Here is an 18,189-nt window from a genome sequence, read left to right on the forward strand (position 1 = left end):
AACAAAAGACTACTGTCTACAATGCACATAAAGTGCTGAGTCAAGACTCAAAAGTAAAAAACAATGAAACATAGCTAAATGATAAATCATAGAGCCTGCAATGCTCAATCGGAGGTTGGAGCGTGAGAAGTACTGGCGTCATGATCATGGCTGCCTACATGACTAGTCTGAAAGGTAGTGGCATCATCCTCTGGGCTCTGTTGTGTCTCCACCTGCTCATTTTCCTCCTCCTGCTCCATCTCCCACTGAGTAAAGGGATCTGCCTTTGCAGTCACACCCTTGCAAAGCATTCGCAAGTTTGCGCTTACAAAGACAAGATCATTGGCCTTTTCTACACCAAGGCGGTTCCTCTTCTTTGATGCAATATGGCTGTAAGAACTCCAAAGCTGCTCCAAACAAGAGGAGCTTACAGCTTGGTTGAGAATGCGGACAGCCAAGTGTTGCAGCTCAGGCCCATCTGAACCATAGTCTTCCCACCACAAAGCAGCCCCAACCTTCAACCTATCCTCCTGTGCATCCGCACAACCAAAAGCACCACGAAAGGACCTGTATGCAGCAAGCTGGTCTCTGATTTTGCGCCTAATGCCTCCATCTGGCACTAGACGATCCAAGATACGCCTCCAACTATCACTAACCTCTCTGTCACCCTCCTGTCTATTATCCTGAAACTTAGGGTCCACCATATATGCAGCTGCATGCATAGGAGAGGCATAGGAGTTCCACCTCGTCACACATAAGGAACGAATCTCCTCGTATCTGTCCTCATCGGGCTCTAACTCTTGCAACTTCTCTATTAGTCTATCCATTGCCTCATACACCTTCCCAATGCATGGCTGCATAGCATCTACAAGCCTCAACAAGTGGACAATGGGCCTCACCATAGCATCAATGCGTTTCACATCCTCCCAAAAGGAAGTGTTCTCTGCATGCTCCCTGCATAATATGCCTATGGCTATTGAAGCCAATGCAGAAGTGGTGAACTCGTCGCTGATAAAGAGCTGCCTCAATGCACCATTGCACTCCCTCAAGCGGGCCAGCATCAAGAAGTTGAAGGCAAATCGGGTGTCTGAGTATTTGAGAAGTGAGAGCCTTGTCGAGCAATGTGGTGCGTAGAGACTCTGATGATGGGGGGGTGTAGTTTGGACCATACTCCCCAATCCTCTTCAACATAGCCTTGAAGTACTCGGATCTGATTACAAAAAGAAACAAGTGAACTTTCAAGAATGAAACTTAGAAAAATCATGTTAAGAGGGAAGAGTCGAGGCTTACCTAGCAGTATGGAAAGCAATATGGTCATGGAAGAAGAAACGAGCCACAGCTGTATCAACCTCTTCCTTCTTCTTAGGATCCCAACTTCCCTCAAGTGTACTCTATCGCCGCGCGGGTGTGGGCATCGCAAAGGAACCTACACCATGTGGCCATGGTGTAGATGTGGTAGATGCACCTCCTGACCCTGATACAGACCCCTCAAGTGGTGTCACAGATGCTGCAGGATCCACAGCCACACGTGTCGGCTTTGCAGCCCTCAAAGCATCATGCCTGGCAATGCGCTCAAGAAGCTCCCTTCTCTTCTCCGATGCGATTCCCGTGCAAAATCGAACCTCGTGCCCGGACTCATGCATAAGATGGGCTCTCACTTTGTTTGACCCACTCGTCCGCCTATAGGGGCAAAGCTTGCAAGACCACGGGCGTGAACCTCCTCCATCTAGGGCGGTTGGCATTAACCTCTTCCCACCATGACCAACCATCGGTTCTTTTAGCACCACCACGACGTGCGGAGCCGAAGGTTGCTTGTGAAGAAGATGCCATGAGAGAGGGTGAAAGTTGAGAGAGAGAGAGAGAGAGAGAGAGAGAGAGAGAGAGAGAGAGAGAGAGTGGGAGAGGCTAGAGCCTAGAGAAAGCTTGCGGGTTGAGACGAGAGAGAGAGAGAGTGAGGGAGTGGGAGAGAGAGAGAGAGAGAGTGAGAGTGGCCTGTGGGAGAGGGAGTGGGGCCTGGCCCTGGGCACTGGAAGAGAGAGAGAAATGAAATGTTATATTAACGTCTTCAAAAGGCCATAATGACCTATGAGACCAAAAAGTTACATCATGGTGGATCTGATATAATGTCTGGATAAAAAACCAGAAATGAAAAATGTCTGGAAGAGAGAGAGGCTAGAGCGCTTGTTGCTTAAGCCTTAAGCTCTAGACTGGGCGGCTGGCCAAGAGTGAGAGAGTGGGAGAGAGAGAGAGGAGAGCACTCAGCACAAGCCTTATAGGCTCAGGTCACGGGTGATGGCAGCCTGGCCAGCCTTTGCACGGAAAGCAACGGGCAGCTGCTAGCCACCAACGGGAGGAAAGCAACGGTCAGCTGCAACGGGTAGAAGCAAAAAAAAAAAGGGCGAAAAAACAACGCGAAAAAATGGCGGAAAAAAAGCAAAAAAAACGGTGGGAAAAAACAGCGAAAAAAAACGGCATCCCGTTCCTGTCCCGTCCCCGACCTGCACGTACCGTTCCGCCGTTCCCGGGATAGCGTCCCCTTGTGACGCATCTGCCCGAGGCGTCCCCTCCGTCCCCAGCCCGCGCCGGAACGAATCGCTGATTCGGGACGGCGTTTCCGCATCCCGGCCCTCCGTCCCCTCCGTCCCCTGTTACTATGCCCGCCGCACTACGTATAGTCCATGCCTTCTTTGTGAGGTGGCGGCACGGCATCGACCCAACGTCTGACCCTTCTGTACCACTTTTGGATTGTATGAGTATTTGGTGATGCCTTTTGGACTCACAAAAGGGTGTTGGGGGGGAGGACCCACTCATGGGTGTGTGTGTGTGCGCGCGTAAGGGTCGATGTACCGAAAAATAACAAAAAATATCATAGCAAGATCCCCTATTGCCAGCCATAACCAAGAGGCAAGTTAACTAATTCAACAGATATAGGACATGAATTGACAATGCCCTTGCTAACATAAAAAAAAGGGATCTTATGGAAGGGCATGCACAAAGTTTTTCAAATGGAACAAAGGATCCTTGGCCAAGATTCTGGGTACCCAAGTAGCATTAGATAGGAGGATATTATAGAAATCCTTAGCTAAATAAAAAAGCTTCTATATGGTCTTAGCCTCCAGAATGTCCTCAAGCCACGATGAGAGATCTTGTGTGGAGGGGACCTGATCTGTGCAGAAGAGCATCAAACTACATGTCGAGAACAGTGCGAGTTGCTAGTCATTGATGAAGGTATTAGGCTTAGGGTTTACACACAACGAGGGGACATCTAAGGTGGATGAAAGCTATCCATGGTGTGTGTGTTTAGGAGAGAGAGAGAGAGACGTGGTATTGCACGACTCAATGATGATTAGATTGATTTGTATGAATCCTTCACCAAGTACAATGCTTTTGTAGGCTTAGAGCCTTATCTTTTGACCCATTCACACACACTGATACGGTGACATGGCACGTGATGACATCACTGCTTACTACACACACACACATAATATCTAGCCTTTAGAGGGTGTTCACACACATAGGCACACACTAAGAGGTAGTTCACACATACTTGCAAAGGGCCAATTTACACACACAAAGCTCCGAATACCAACAACCCCACCTCTCCCTGTGGGAGCAAATGGGGAGAAGTGCTTGAGAAAGCGTCAGCAACAGCATCAATGATGGCCTCCCGACTGCACGCTATGGGTGCCAATACTTGGAGTATTGAGCTGCTTTATGCCGAAGTCTCTTGTAGTAGTGACACCGGATCTTGCTTCCCTTTTTGCCTTTCCATTTACTAACTAAAGCTTTGTCAAGGTCACGACTGTTGTTAGCTTCCTCCTCTAGTCTTCTATCTTCTTCGATAAGCATAGCCAATATATCCTCATAAGATGTATCTCGGGCTTGTCGAAGAACATATAAGATCTGAGAAAAACGTGATACCTTTTGTATGCTCTTAAGAAGCATGTCATCATCATCAACAACTCCTCCTAAGCTGGAGAGTTGTTGTGTGACTGTTCCAATATTGCCTAGGTGTTCACTAAGTTCGTCACTCTCATGCATCAAAGAATTTTTTCCTCAAAAATGCTTTTGAATTGACAATCTTATTCCCAAATGGATTTTCCATTTTACCCATACCTCATTGGCTGATTTCTTGAGATCAAGGTGATGTATCAAACTATCAGCAAGACTAAGGCCAATAAGAGCAATTGCGTGATCGTTGCAATCTTCCCAGAGGCGAACTTTTTTGGGACCCTCAGCTTCAGGCTTCCTGTCAACTCCTTTGACAATTCTCCAGAGCCCATCCTTCATAAGCATGAGCTGCATCTTTGTCTGCCATGTCGGGAAGTTGGTGCCGTTGAACTTGACCATGAGATAGGTGCTTATGAAGTGGCTGGATCCATCTTGAAGGACTGTGCAGTAGAGGCTCTGCAGGTCAGTTGGCGTTGGCTGTTAAGGCTGCAGGTCGCTACTGGTGGGCAGTAGGCGGCTACTGCAAATCTCACATCTCTAGCAAGAACATGGGGTCCAACGACCAGTAGGCGGAGTTGGACCTGGCATAATGGAAATACGGCACAGTGTGGCCCATTGGACGGTGACATGGGCTGCAGGCAGGGCAAGGTGAGAGAGTGTAGGCGGGCAAAGAGACAACAATGCTAGTGGAGATGAGCAGGTGGTCACTGGCTGGATGGAGCAGGCGGTGCTGGTGAGCTGCTTATCAGCATCGTCGACTGGGCAGAGCAGCAGAGGCCAAGACTGGCAGTGGCAGCGAGCCCAGAGCTGGGGAAGCATGGCGATGTTCTGATGTGTAGGTGGAAACCTAGCTTTGATACCAAATAATGGTATTAGGGTTAGGGTTTACACAGACAAGGGGACTGTTAAGGTGGATGAAAGCTATCCATTTTGTGCGTGTAGAGAGAGAGAGAGGGTGTTGCACGACTCGATGATGATTAGATTGATTGATATGAATCCTTCACCAAGTACAATGCTTTTGTAGGCTTGGAGCCTTATCTTTTGACCCATTCATGCACATTGATATAGTGACACATGGCACATGTGAGGACATCACTGCTTGCTACATACACACACATAATATCTAGCCTTCAGAGGCTGTTCACTCACATAGGCACACACTTACACACACTAAGAGGTGGTGCGTCACACACACTTGCAAAGGGCTGAGCTACGCACATAAAGCTCTGAATCCCAACGATTGAACCTCTAATTGAGCACCACCACTCTAGCAGCCTGAGAACTGAGATGACCCCAAGCTGCCCCCCCTCCCGTGCGTGTGCACGTTGCAGGTTCTCATTTAATCACTCTCTTGCCCAATCGAATCGCTTATGAACTTCATCATCCTCACCCAGAGATTCTACAAAGGAATGCAGCCTCTTCGTTTGAATCTCCTCCTAGGTTTCTTCCACACCCTGCTTCACGATATCCTCATCCATATCCCCCCATTCCTCATCACAACTCCCCTCCACACTCTCAGGCACTACCCCATGACTCCAAAGGTCACCCCCGTCCGATCCCTGCTCCTGCATGGCGACGGACAAGCTACTGTACTTGGCACTCAGATCCCATGCAGCAGAAGGTCACATGCACTTTCACACGTTGCACTCATCCACGCTCTTTCATGGCTTTCTTTACTCGTCTGTTGCTATTTTGCAGGAAGTTGCACCAGACCATACAGTGAAGTTGGACAGGATTGGTGCTGATGTGCCCATAGTCCGACGTCATGGCAGTAGCCATCGCCGGTTAACCATGATTGGAAGTGATGGCTCACAATGCCATTTTCTGGTTCAAACATCACTGACTCCTAGCGCTCGGAGTGATGAACGAATGGTACAGCTATTCCGGGTTTTGAACCGTCTTTTTGATAAGAACAAAGAGTCTAGACGTCGGCACTTAGCTTTTCACACGCCAATCATCATCCCAGTGTGGCCACAGGTAACGCTTTGAAATCGTAACTCTTATACTTCTGCATTTGATTGCACAGCTGTGCAGAAATCATATCAGCCACACGAATGAAGTTAGGCAAATGATCTTATGAGTAGTGGTTCTTCCTCAGGTGCGTCTGGTTGAGGATGATCTCATGTACAGCACATTTGGGGAAGTTTTTGAGATCAATTGTGCCCGATACGGACGGGAAGCTGACCTTCCAATCACGCATTTCAAGGACCGGCTGAATCAAGCAATCACTGGACAGCTTTCAAATGAGGCTATTGTTGACCTTCGGCTTCACACTTACAATGAGATCACCCAAAATTTTGTCACAGAAAACGTGTTTTCACAGTACATGTACAAAACTCTTCCGAGCTGTAACCATCTCTGGACATTCAAGAAGCAGTTTGCAGTGCAGTTGGCTCTATCAGGCTTCATGTCATATATGCTTCAGATTGGTGGGAGGTCTCCGAATAAGATTTTATTTGCCAAGAATACTGGCAAGGTGTTCCAGAACGATTTCCATCCTGGTATGTTTGTTGCAGTAATGATCACCTCTTTGTATTGCAGTCTATGGCCATCTCCGATTGTATTGGAAGAATAGAGCGGATTAGCACCCATGAGTGCAGTTCAAATGTCGTCGTTTTCCAACACTCATCTTGTTTTGGTTGTTTGATGCAGGCTATGATGGAAATGGTGTAGTTGAGTTTTCAGAGCCTGTGCCCTTCCGGCTTACTCGCAATCTGCAAACATTTTTCACGCCATTTATTGTGGAGGGCCTCTTTGTGTCTTCAATGTGTGCAGCTGCTCAATCTGTAGTGGCTCCAAAGGTAAATTATACATCCTTTTGCTTATACATGGTACACATGGTGTCTCAATCGAAAATGCTTTTGGGCATTGCTTGCCTAGTTATTTTTGGGTGTGGTTGCCTTTCTATGGAGAACAATTTATTGGGTATACTAGAATTCAAACTTGGAACACGAGACCATCGAGTCTTTAGGAGAAGCCATACTTTGTATTCTGACCACTGATTGTGCCAGTGAGAATCAAGGATTCATATTTCTTGACATGGAAGCTTTAAAAATTGCTCTAAGAGTTTGATGCTGGTAGCAGGTCTGCTATATATAAAACTGGGGTTTTTTTGAGGGGGTCGGGCCAAGTTCAAGGCCTCATTGCCCTAAAACCAGCAAAGTGGGAACTGAGGAGCTTGCGCTGCTGCCGTCTTCTGCTGAACTTGCCACCTGCTCTGTCTTTGCTGCCCCTCGTTTTCCCGCCTCTGCCCATTGTGCTTCCGCTGCCCCCCTTCTGCTTCCGCCCTTGCCTCTGCTCCCACTGCCCCCCATTGTGCTCCCGCTGCCCCCCCTTCTTCCCCCGCTTCAGCTCCCTCTGCTCCCGCTCTGCCCCTTTTTCTGCGTCCACCCTGTTTCTGCTCCCGCTGCCCCCCATTCTTCTCCCATTTTTTCCTTTGCCCCTTCTGCCCCCCTGCTGCCCGCCTTCTGCTCCAGCCCTTGCTGCCCCCCGCCTGCATTCGCCCTACTGCTCCCGCTTGCTTCCACCCCTGCCGCTTCCTCTTCCTTGTTCTCAGCCGCCTCTTCCCCCCCGCCGCCTCTTTCATTCAGCAGCAATTTTTTATTTGGATTCAAGTCGGGCGCCCACTGTCGATTGGCTCTATGGCTTTTGCCACATCCAATCTTTCGTCCACCCCACCGGCCGGGATGATCATTAATTTTCGCAAGACGAGCTCGCCTCTCTTCAGCACAATATTGACATCGAGGTCCAGACCACCCTTGTTGCGAGAGTTTATGGTTCCCACCCCTCTCGTTCACAGGCCCGTGAATGGGTTCTAGCGGCTCTCCCTTCAAAGCTGATTGTGCACTTCCAGGATACTCGTTTGCTTGGTCGAGGTTTCTTCCAAGTGAACTTTCATTCTCCAAAAGCTACTTCTCAGGTTTTGGCTGGCAACCCCTTCCCTCTTGGCCCAAGAAGATTTTCTTTTTTCAGTACCAGGTGGGCTTTGATCTAGTGGCAGAGGATTAGCGCCTTACCCCGGTCGCACTGCGGTTCCCTGCTCTTCCTCGGTCCTATTGGAAGCTTTTAGCTTCCATAGGGTCATTCTTTGGCCAGGTTCTAGAGGTACCGGCCCTTTAGTCCTGCCTCAGCATCCGCGGTTGTTACTGCCACTTCTGATAGTGTACCTTGGGTCCTTGTGCATGTTCCTGATCCACTGATTTCTGATGACACCATATTATGCTTCAAAGACCTGACGGGTCTCATCTCCGCCAGAGGATGGAGATTGTAGGCAGACCTGACCAATGTCGGATTTGTCGTCGACATGGTCACATTGCTAGAGATTGTCCCAAATCGAGGGGCCATGCTAGGAGGTGGCATGGTCCCACCCATCAGATGCCTTCTACAGTTGCCCAAACTCCAGTTGATCCTAAGCCACAACAGACCACACAGCGTTGGGTTGTGGTCAAGGATGGCAGGCTCTCTCGGACCCGCATACCTGCCCTCTCACCTACACCCCTAGTGGAGCACCCCTCTTATGCAGCTCGTGCCTCACAAGACGTTGATCCCTGTTTGGAGAATGAGGCTCTGCACGCACAGGATTTGGATCCCTCACAAGAGGATGAGGCTCTGTAGGCACAAGATTTGGATCCCTCACTGGAGGATGCTGCATTAGAGTTATAGGATGATTGTATCCTTGAGGATAATGTTGCGCAGTCGCATTGTCATGGTACCTCTCTAGTTTTGAGGACCAGCCCTGGCTTTTTCTCGGAGTGGGAATGAGAGGTAAGGTTTACATTGTCAGATTTTCTCCCTTACTATGCGAGACGTACTTCCGTCTCTAAAGGGGGTCCTTCGTCGACCACGAGATCTGGTCGTTCCTACTAAGTCCTTATGAGGATTGTCTCTTGGAACATTCAGGGTCTTGGGGGATTTTTTTCGCGTTGGCGGAAACAAATTGTCAAAACTCAGCTTCATTGTGTAGTTACAGGTGGATCTATGGATGTATTGCTCTTGCAAGAGCATAAACTGGATGCTAGTTAGCCAGTGTGGGAGATCAGGCAAGCTTCTCTTGGGACACACCTTTTGGTCACCAGCTATTGGTACCAAAGGTGGTGTTTGTATCTCTGTTTCTGCTTTGATCTTGCCTTGCATCATTGGACATGGTGTCATTTTGCCTGCGAGAGCGCAGTGGATCCTCCTTATGCAGGGTACTACATGCATTGGTATTCTCAACCTCTATGCTCCTAACCATAGAGGTGAGAGGATTATCTTCTGGAAATCTCTCACTATGCTGATGCCTCTTGCCGACCATTGGATAATTAGTGTGGGGATTTTAACATGGTTGAAATGCCAATGGATAAAAGAGGTGGACATGAGGACTGGTGCATCCTCTTGAAAGAGCGTCTTGGGAGAGGTTTATACTCTCCAGTTATGGTAGAGAATGCTAGCATGAGGATGGCATTTCGAGGAAACCATCCACTCTTCTTTATTCATGGTCTAACAGGAGAAGGGATGCAGGATTTATTTATGGATGGTTAGACAAATTTTATGTGGATGATTGGGTGCTCGACATAGGGGGGCACACTTTTATTGCTACAGGCACCTCTAAATTGGATCATTGCCCAGTGGTTTTATGCATTAGAGATCCGAGTCGCCATGGATCAACACCCCATGTACGCATCCCTAATCATTTGTTCTCAGATGCAGAGCTATCATGTCGTATGCTTGGTATTTGGAGATCTCATGATTTCTTGCAGGCCTTGCAAAGTTTGGCCTCTGCTCTTTGTGATATTAGTGACTTTTATCACATATGTGCCTTGTCTAAAGAGGCAAGAGGCCTTGGATTTAGAAAGGGCTATTAGACGTAGATTAACTGCTTTACAGAAAGAGCATAAGAAACATCCTCATGCTCAATGGCTTGTAGATTCTTAATGTATTGTTAGGGCAAAACTTCATCACTCTCTTGAGCAGTGTGTAGAGTACCGTTACCATGCCTAGGAATCCTTTTGGACCCAGATGGGTGGCAGATGCAACAAACATTTCTTTGCTATCCACGGCCCATCTCATGCTAGAGATAGTGTCAGGCAATTGCAGGATTCACATGGCACTCTTCACTCAGATCCTCTTATGGTTAGACAGATTGCCATTTGAGTTCTATTGCCAGCTTCTTAGTGCTGAATTGCATTTTGATTTGAGACACAAGGTAGAGAGGAACGTTTGGAATGCACTGCCACATTTGATCACTGAGGAGATGTGTGCTGTTCTGGATGTCCCTTTTTCTATGCAAGAGTTCTGTCATGCTCTCCATGCCTTACCTCATGGTAAGTTTCTAGGGGAGGATGGCCTCTCCCTTGTTTTTTTCATTACTTTTTGGGATGAGATTGGGGCTGAGATCACATCGGCTCTCTAGGAGATGTGGGACACAAGTTCTATGCCTTCTTCTCTCACTGAGGGGCTTATCTATCTTATCCCTAAGAGTGGGGATAAGACATTGATTGGCCAGTGGAGACCTATCACCTTACTAGGGACTGCATAAAAGATTGTTGTTAAGGCTGTGAGCATCAGATTGCATCCAATTTTGCAGGATGTCATTCATGATATTCAAAATGGATTCTTACATGGAAGGAGCATCTTTGATAACATTTTCTCGTTTTGGGAGGCCGTGTAATGGGCCAAAGCGAGCAATCAGCCTTTAGCCATTCTGCTCTTGGATTTTGAGAAGGCCTATGATAGAGTGGATTGGGATTTCCTCGATGGCACTCTTAGCCATATGGGTTTCTCTCAAAGATGGATCAAGGGAGTTTCATGCATGTATCGTGATGCCCACAGTAGTGTGCTCGCTTGCGGTGATAGAGGAGAGCGGTTTCAGATTTCTCGCTCAGTACGACAGGGTTGCCCTTTAGCCCCATTATTATATATCATAGTTGCAGAGGCCATGAGCATCTTCCTCTGCTCCACTGCTGGTATTTCTGGATTGAGGTTGCCTCTTCGTAGTCAAGAGGAGTTGGTTGACTTTGAGTTAGCTAATGACACAACCATGTTCTTGGAGGCCTCACACATATGCTTATGTTCCTTCTGGGTAGCATTGGAAGAGTTTTGTTTGGCAGCAGGGACACTCATTAATTGACATAAATCTGTTGGTTTTTGGATTAGTGACTCACTGAGAGTTGCTTGGGGTGCAGACCTTGGTTTTACTTGGATTAGTAGAGGATGCACTGCTAGATATTTAGGATGCCAGGTTGGGATTGATATTAATCCTGCACAGCAGTTTGCTCTGGTACTTATGAGCATCTGGAAGAAGCTTCTTCATTGGAGCTCCAAGCCTCGAGAGCTTTGGTGGCTAATCAGGTATTGCTTGTCCGGCTTGGTTTATTGCCTCTTGTTGGTGCTTCTCTCGTGCGTGCATTGGTCAGCTGTGCGGAGATTGATCCGCAATTTTCTTTGGTCGGGTTTGGATGGCACCACAGACACTCATGCTAGGGTAGCTTGGCTCATAGTTATTCAGCCCAGACGAGAGGGGGGACTGAATATTATTGATCCAGATGTTCAGTGCAGGGCATTGCTCTGCAAACTTGTGGTCAGAGGTTTCCTACCAAGCACTAGGACTTGGAAGGATTTTTTCTTGTCTCAGATTTCCGGAATGTACACCCCGTGTTGGGAGAGACTGGCTGCCCAGCACATGGTTTTTGTTAACAGAGGCTGATATTAGGGCACCATCTTCCCCTCTTATTGCAGCCATTGTCAGAGCATGGAGAAGTATGAGACCATTTTTACAACAAAGGCTTCCTAGGTCTTTGGATGAGGCTGCCCGACAACCTATTTTGTGGAATGAGTTCATCAGGGATGAGGCCGGTCGGCCACTTGGTGCATCTCGTTACATGCAGTGGTTAGGATGGGAGAGATGTGCATACACAGTTTTTACTTGGAAGACCTTTAAGAGTCTTCCGGAGGATCGGAGGGTTGCATCCATTCAGCATCTTAGGGGCTCTTGCATACGTATTGATCAGGTTGATGCAGCTATTCTGCGTGAGTGGCTGTCTGGGACCTTTCATGGAGACTATCATCCGAGGTTGCTGGGAGTCTTTTCGAGGATATGCATACCACTGCGGTCATTGCTCTCCCGAGCCAGCAGGATTCAGATTGCATCATCTACTCATGCCTGGAGGAAGATTGAGGCATGGTCACATGGGACGCGAAATGGGGACAAGGAACGGGGACGGAAAAGATTGAGAATGGCCATTCCTTGTGACTATAGAGTGACATGGGACAGGAATGGGAACGGGAAGATGTTGCCATCCCCAACATTCCCGAGTCTAAAAATGCCCATTCCCTGTGACTATGGATTGAGGAGATGTAGCATGGAGGGGATCATCCCAGATACTAGGCTTAGTCCAGTGAGGATTGTTGGTCGTTCAGGGAAGCATTGGTTCATTGACCCTTCTCCTCAGATAGTGACTTATGGCTCTTGGTGTTTGTGGCTATATGGTGATAGTCATATCAAATATCTTTAGTGGGATCCAAGAGAGTGGGAGTGGATTGATGCTATCGATCCATTGAAAAGCCTTCCCTTTTTCAGTTTCACGGTCCGAAATGCCGGGCTTCTCCTCACTCGACAAATGCATAGGATCCCTACTCTCAAGCCTCATTGGGAGAGTTATGATATCTCTCCAGTGATACAGTGCATATATTGGCATAGGCTTGGCATTCATATAGGAGGAGCCAGATCTCTCATTTCTTTTGGTTATTTTTACATGGTGGTCTCTCGACCAATCAGTGGAGATCGGTTGTCGGTGTAGCACCTACCTGATGTGCGGCAGATTTTGAGATTGGTCACTGTACAACATTGTTTATGGGGATGTAGCATTGCACAACAGATTTGGGTTTCTATTGCCCAACTTATGGGCAAATTGAGTGGCCGCGCCATGCATGTGACTTGGGGGGCAGTTGCTTGGCTCTCCCAGTCCGGACTGCATCTTTTTTACAAGGGCAGTGGTACAGACTGCTATTTTCATTCGTAGAGGTATTACCCACCATGGTTTAATGCAGGATGTCCCTCACTCTGATTATACACCCCTCAAACAGAGGATTGACACCAGTTGGGAGATTGTTGCCAGTATTATAGCGTGGCAGATCTGGAGAGCTAGATACACGGAGGCTATTGAGGGTGTTCAGATTTTTGGATCTCAGTGCATTAGTACTATATGGGGTGACATCATCCATACTCTCATGGCTACTTGGGCTCGTATTCAGGGTTCTGTGCAGGCAAAGCGCGTTATATTTATGAGCGAGCGGGACCATGGCATTTTCTTTTCCTCTAGTCCCACAGGTCTCTCATGGCATCATGATGCCCATCAGTGGTTGAAACCACGTTACATATTGGGGTGATTCTATTCTTTTCCGGCTTACAGCCATGATTTCTGGATGTCTTTTTCATACTTAATAGAAGTCTCTTTCTTGAAAAAAAAAAACCCAGCAAAGTGGGGGGATGCCCTTGCATCTCCTATCAGACTGTCTACGCACTACTATTTTGGTCTCATTGACCACTCTCTCTCTCTCTCTCTCTCTCTCTCTCTCTCTCTCTCTCTGCACGGAATCAGAGACATGTTTCGTTGATGCATGGAAAAGTGAGCATACAGCCCTCAACAGATCAGATTTTAATCTTTTTCTGAACCCTTTGTGCTGACAAAGAGTGAGCTCATGGCCGTCCAAGAAGAGCACCTGTAGAAATTCCAATGAGGTCTTGTATCGGCCATGTGACATTCACATGCTCACTTCACCTCACATTTTCATTTCGTTTTCACTCTTGGTATGACAGCTCTTGGGGATGCTACAGGCATCCTCCATTGTAAATCATTTTGGTCTCGTTGGCCATTCGGGCCTTTAGCAGACGTTAATAAATCTTTCTTTGTCCAGCATTGATATTTTGAGAAGCCGTGCTACCAATACAAAAAAAATAACTAATCAAAAATGCTATTTGTACACATGTGCACATGCTACTCAATGCATGTGTAAACTCTCAAGATATGACTACACACTACAAAATAATTGTGTATCATAACATGAACTTTAATTGGCGAAACTGCTGCAGAGACAGATGGCAGAGGCTTGAATTTACATGCTCTTTGTTTTTTGTACAGAAAATTGAATGCATTTATCATCTTGTTATTCCAACACCATCGAGCATGCTTTCAAGTTCTTCTTTTTTTTTTGTTCGGTCATGTTGCAGAGCCAGCATATGCGGCACCAACTTGCAATGTTTTTCCGTGATGAGCTGCTGTCTTGGTCATGGAGGCGGCCTCCTGGTATGCCTGCGGCACCTGCTGCTGGAGGCATAGGTTCTGCAGAATTGAAGCAGAGGGTCACATCCAATGTTGATCAGGTCATAATGCGCATAAAAAATATTGCACCCCAGACATTTCCGGAGGAGGTAAAGCACTGCCGCATGATCATGGCTATTTATGTTTATTGTAGCTTCCTTTTATTGTCTTCATCTGGTTTACTAATCTAGGTTGTAAATGCATTCGCAGGATGAGAATGCACCAGAAGCTTTACAATCTGTGCAACAAGGAGTCACTGAACTGGTGGAAGCAGCTCTTCGACCCAAGAATCTATGTATGATGGATCCAACATGGCATCCTTGGTTTTGATGTAGTGTAGATCATTTTGCCAGGACTTGATGTGCTTCCATAGCATTACTCCCCAAATGTACATACAGATTGGGCGAGATGTAAAGGAGGTGTTATATGCAGTGTTAAAGAAGATCTCGTAACCTTTACAGGTTCTACCTCCCTACGTACAGATTGGTGGAGATGTAAAGCAGGTGTTATATACAGTGTTAAGGAAGATCTTAGAACTCTTACGGGATCTACCCCCCTAGAGATTGAAAGGTGTATGTTCCTGGTCTCTGGGTTCTGTAATCATTTTGACTGGTTCTGTAATATAATTCTCAGAAACCTGGAACATAGAGCGAAAATTCAGGACAAAGGAGAACACATACTTGTTTGCATTTCAGCATCAAGGGTATGCCTGAAGATGTATCTACGCTTGATAATACAAGCAAACATTGAAGTACAATGTGTCGCGACGAGTGTATGCTTTAGGGCCTTGTACCTACAGCTTGCCTTCTTGTGCTTCTGTTGTGGGTCAAGTTGGCGTTCAATGTTATTAAGTGTAGAGTATAAAAACGTCACTTGAGGGACTCCAGTTGATACTTTTTTGTGAATTGCCTGCTCTTGGCAATGGAAAGGTGACCTTTAAGTGGATACATTTCAGTTGTATTACTTCTTTCGCTTATGTGTGCTGCATGTGTGATTCCGCCACTCTCTCCTTTCTTAGCACATAGGCGAAAGTGTTCTATAGTTGGTATTAGAGCCTAGGGATCTTTTTCTCCTTTTCTGGCACCCGTGTGCGTTGATTGCTTGGATAGGGTAGAGCACTTAGATTCCAAGAGTGCACAAGTTCGGGTTTGGGGAAAGTGAATATTTCGGTTCTCTTCATTGCACCTGGGTTGGTGTTTGCTCTTTAAATGTGTAATTCTCAGCAAAATCCACAACCGAAACTACATCTTTTGGGAAGTTGCTCAAACGTGCTCTAAACTACTCTGCTTGCCATCTATACCTAAAATTATGCAAAATGAACTTTTCAATATGTTGTTGTAATACATCGATGATTATGTGAATAGGAAGCTCCTTGTGAGATAATACCTTTCTAGTTTTCTTTTTTCCTTGTTTATTCAGACTAGCATCAACATCGTCAAACAACTTAATAACACTATTCATGTCTTTCTCAAATTCTTCCCTTGGGCATAATTTCATTGCCTTAACACCACAGTTTTTACATTTTTCCATGATGCAATCCAGCTTTTGGAACATGCTATTTGGTAGTGTTGGACATAGACAAGAGTTGTGTGATCCCATTGAATGCATGTTGAGATGTTGTATAACTATCCCGTACTGTGCAAGAATAGTAAATCTCACAAACACATTTGCAGCTGGATCATGGCTTGATCATGGCTTCCTTTAAGTATAGCATTTGAACATGGGAAATGCAACATCATGTATTCCTATCCTTCAATATGCACACAAAGAATGGTTTTTTCTTCTCAAAACAATGTTGCCAAATTTTCGCATGTGGTAGCGTTGACTTAAATTTGGTATAAAGCTCAATCTGCATGGAGGAAATGAGAGAAACAATCAATCCTATATTGCATATTACAATACTACATAGAACACAATTTTGTTATATAGTGCTATATAGTAATAGTATATTGAACACTATTATTATATAGTGCTATATAGCAATAGTATATATTCTATTATATGGTATAAAGTGCTCTATAGCATAACTATCTCCTACTGTACAAGAATAGTACATCTCACAAACACTTTTGCATCGTGGTCCATGTTGGCTTCCGATAAGTATAGCATTTGAACATGGGAAATGCAACAACATGTGTTCCTATCCTTCAACTTGCACATAAAGAATGGTTTTAACTTCTCAAAACAACTTTGTGCTTGTGGTAACGTTGACTTAAATCTCATATAAAGCTCAATCTGCATGGAGGAAATGAGAGAGAGAGAGAAATACATACATGCATGCATGCAAGTATGTATGTATATTGCATATTACAGCATCACATAGAACACAATTATGTTATATAGTGCTATATAGTGCTATAATAATATATATATTTTGTTATATATATGAGCTATATAGCAATAGTGATATAACTATAGTAATATATATATAGTGTTAAATATATGTGCTATATAGCAATAGTAAATATTGCATGTATAGTGCTATGTATTGTTATATAGTACTACATAGTTGTCTCAATGCTAATAAAAACTGCTATATAGTGGTATGAAGTACTATATAGTGGTATAATGCTACTATATATTTCTACATAGCATATTATATAACTGTACAATATGCTATATATATTGAGTAATAGATACGTGCTATATAGTGCTACATTTAATCTATTAGATATTAACCATGGACAACCAAGGCACAAGAAGAGAGAAAAAAGAAATCTATTTTTTAAAAAAAATAAGAGAAAAAAATACCATCTATTTGATCCTTTGTATTCCGGCTTCCATTATTCCTGATTTGACCCTTTGTATTCCAGCTTCCATTCTTCCGTTTTGCATACCGCAGCAACGCGTGGGTTGAGTACTATAGTGCTATATATATTGTGGTATATATTATAGTGTTGTATAGTGAAAGTGTTATATAACTACATATGTGCTGTATAGTAATAGTGTTATATAACTATATATATACTATATAGCAATAGTGTTATAGAACTATAACACTATATAGTATTATATAGTATATATTGTATGTATAGTTCTATATAGTAATCCATAGTGCTCTTAGTGCTGATAAATAGTGGTATGACGTGCTACATAGTGGTATAGGCCGCTATACATTGCTATATAGCAATAGTGCTACATAACTATATATATAACTATATAATGTGCTATATAGCAATAGTGCTACATAACTATATATAACTATATAATGTGCTATATATATTGTATTATATATATGTGCTATATAGTATTACATATATACAGTGCTATACACCAATAGTATATGTTATATGTATAGTGCTATAGTATTGTCAATGCTAATAAATAGTGCTATATAGTCGTATAAAGTACTATATAGTACTGTAGTGCCGCTATACGTTGCTATATATAGTGTTATATAGTGGTATAGTGCCTCTATACATTGCTATACACAGTAGTATATAGTGGTATAGTGCTATATAGTGATGAATTGCTACTGTATAGCGCTATACAATAATAAATTGCTACTACTTAGTGCTATAGTGGTATGGTGTTATTTTACGGTGTTGTTAGTCTCAATGATAGTTACTTTTAAAGCATTAGTATAGTACTAAATAGTAGTAAGTGGCTTTCCATTAGAAGGAATAACTCAGTCTCACTGATTGTGGCCAATGGCTTCTGGTTGACATATAGCATCAATAGTCTCAATGATAGTTACTTTTAAAGCATTAGTATAGTACTAAATAGTAGTAAGTGGCTTTCCATTAGAAGGAATAACTCAGTCTCACTGATTGTGGCCAATGGCTTTTGGTTGACATATAGCATCAATAGACTATAGAAGCTAAGGTCTACATAGTATCTAATGGCATCTACTAAAGTTAAAGAATTTAAATTTATTGACATTCCTTAAAATTGATAAATAGCATTGGAGTTGGTATATACCATGACTATTTGGGACACTGCTTTTTGGTCCACATTACCA

General features: G+C 44.7%; 2 protein-coding genes across 2 annotated transcripts in view; one reads left to right on the top strand and one right to left on the bottom strand.

Annotated features, from left to right (window-relative positions):
• The window catches only part of LOC147627625 (uncharacterized), a 122,904-nt gene extending 107,918 nt beyond the window's left edge, over nucleotides 1-14,986 (top strand). The window contains exons 32-36 of the mRNA XM_086814536.1: nucleotides 5,629-5,907; nucleotides 6,029-6,431; nucleotides 6,583-6,731; nucleotides 14,138-14,338; nucleotides 14,439-14,986. Of these exons, the coding sequence (XP_086670662.1) occupies nucleotides 5,629-5,907; nucleotides 6,029-6,431; nucleotides 6,583-6,731; nucleotides 14,138-14,338; nucleotides 14,439-14,558 (1,152 nt within the window). The 3' untranslated portion in view covers nucleotides 14,559-14,986. The remainder of the gene's footprint in view (nucleotides 1-5,628; nucleotides 5,908-6,028; nucleotides 6,432-6,582; nucleotides 6,732-14,137; nucleotides 14,339-14,438) is intronic.
• Nucleotides 105-1,287, bottom strand: LOC147627627 (uncharacterized). The gene has a single exon (XM_086815052.1). It carries the CDS (start codon nucleotides 1,146-1,148, stop codon nucleotides 105-107), a length of 1,044 nt encoding a protein of 347 aa, XP_086671178.1. The 5' UTR covers nucleotides 1,149-1,287.
• Nucleotides 14,987-18,189: the final 3,203 nt, after the last annotated feature.

Source organism: Cibotium barometz, chromosome 20 (assembly GCF_041138505.1).
Source record: "Cibotium barometz isolate CiBa-2024 chromosome 20, ASM4113850v1, whole genome shotgun sequence".
Taxonomy (NCBI): Eukaryota; Viridiplantae; Streptophyta; class Polypodiopsida; order Cyatheales; family Cibotiaceae; genus Cibotium; species Cibotium barometz.

What these genes read in the sequence shown, in the direction of transcription:
- LOC147627627 (XM_086815052.1), bottom strand. Translation starts at nt 1,148, where the DNA reads ATGGTCCAAACTACACCCCCCCATCATCAGAGTCTCTACGCACCACAT.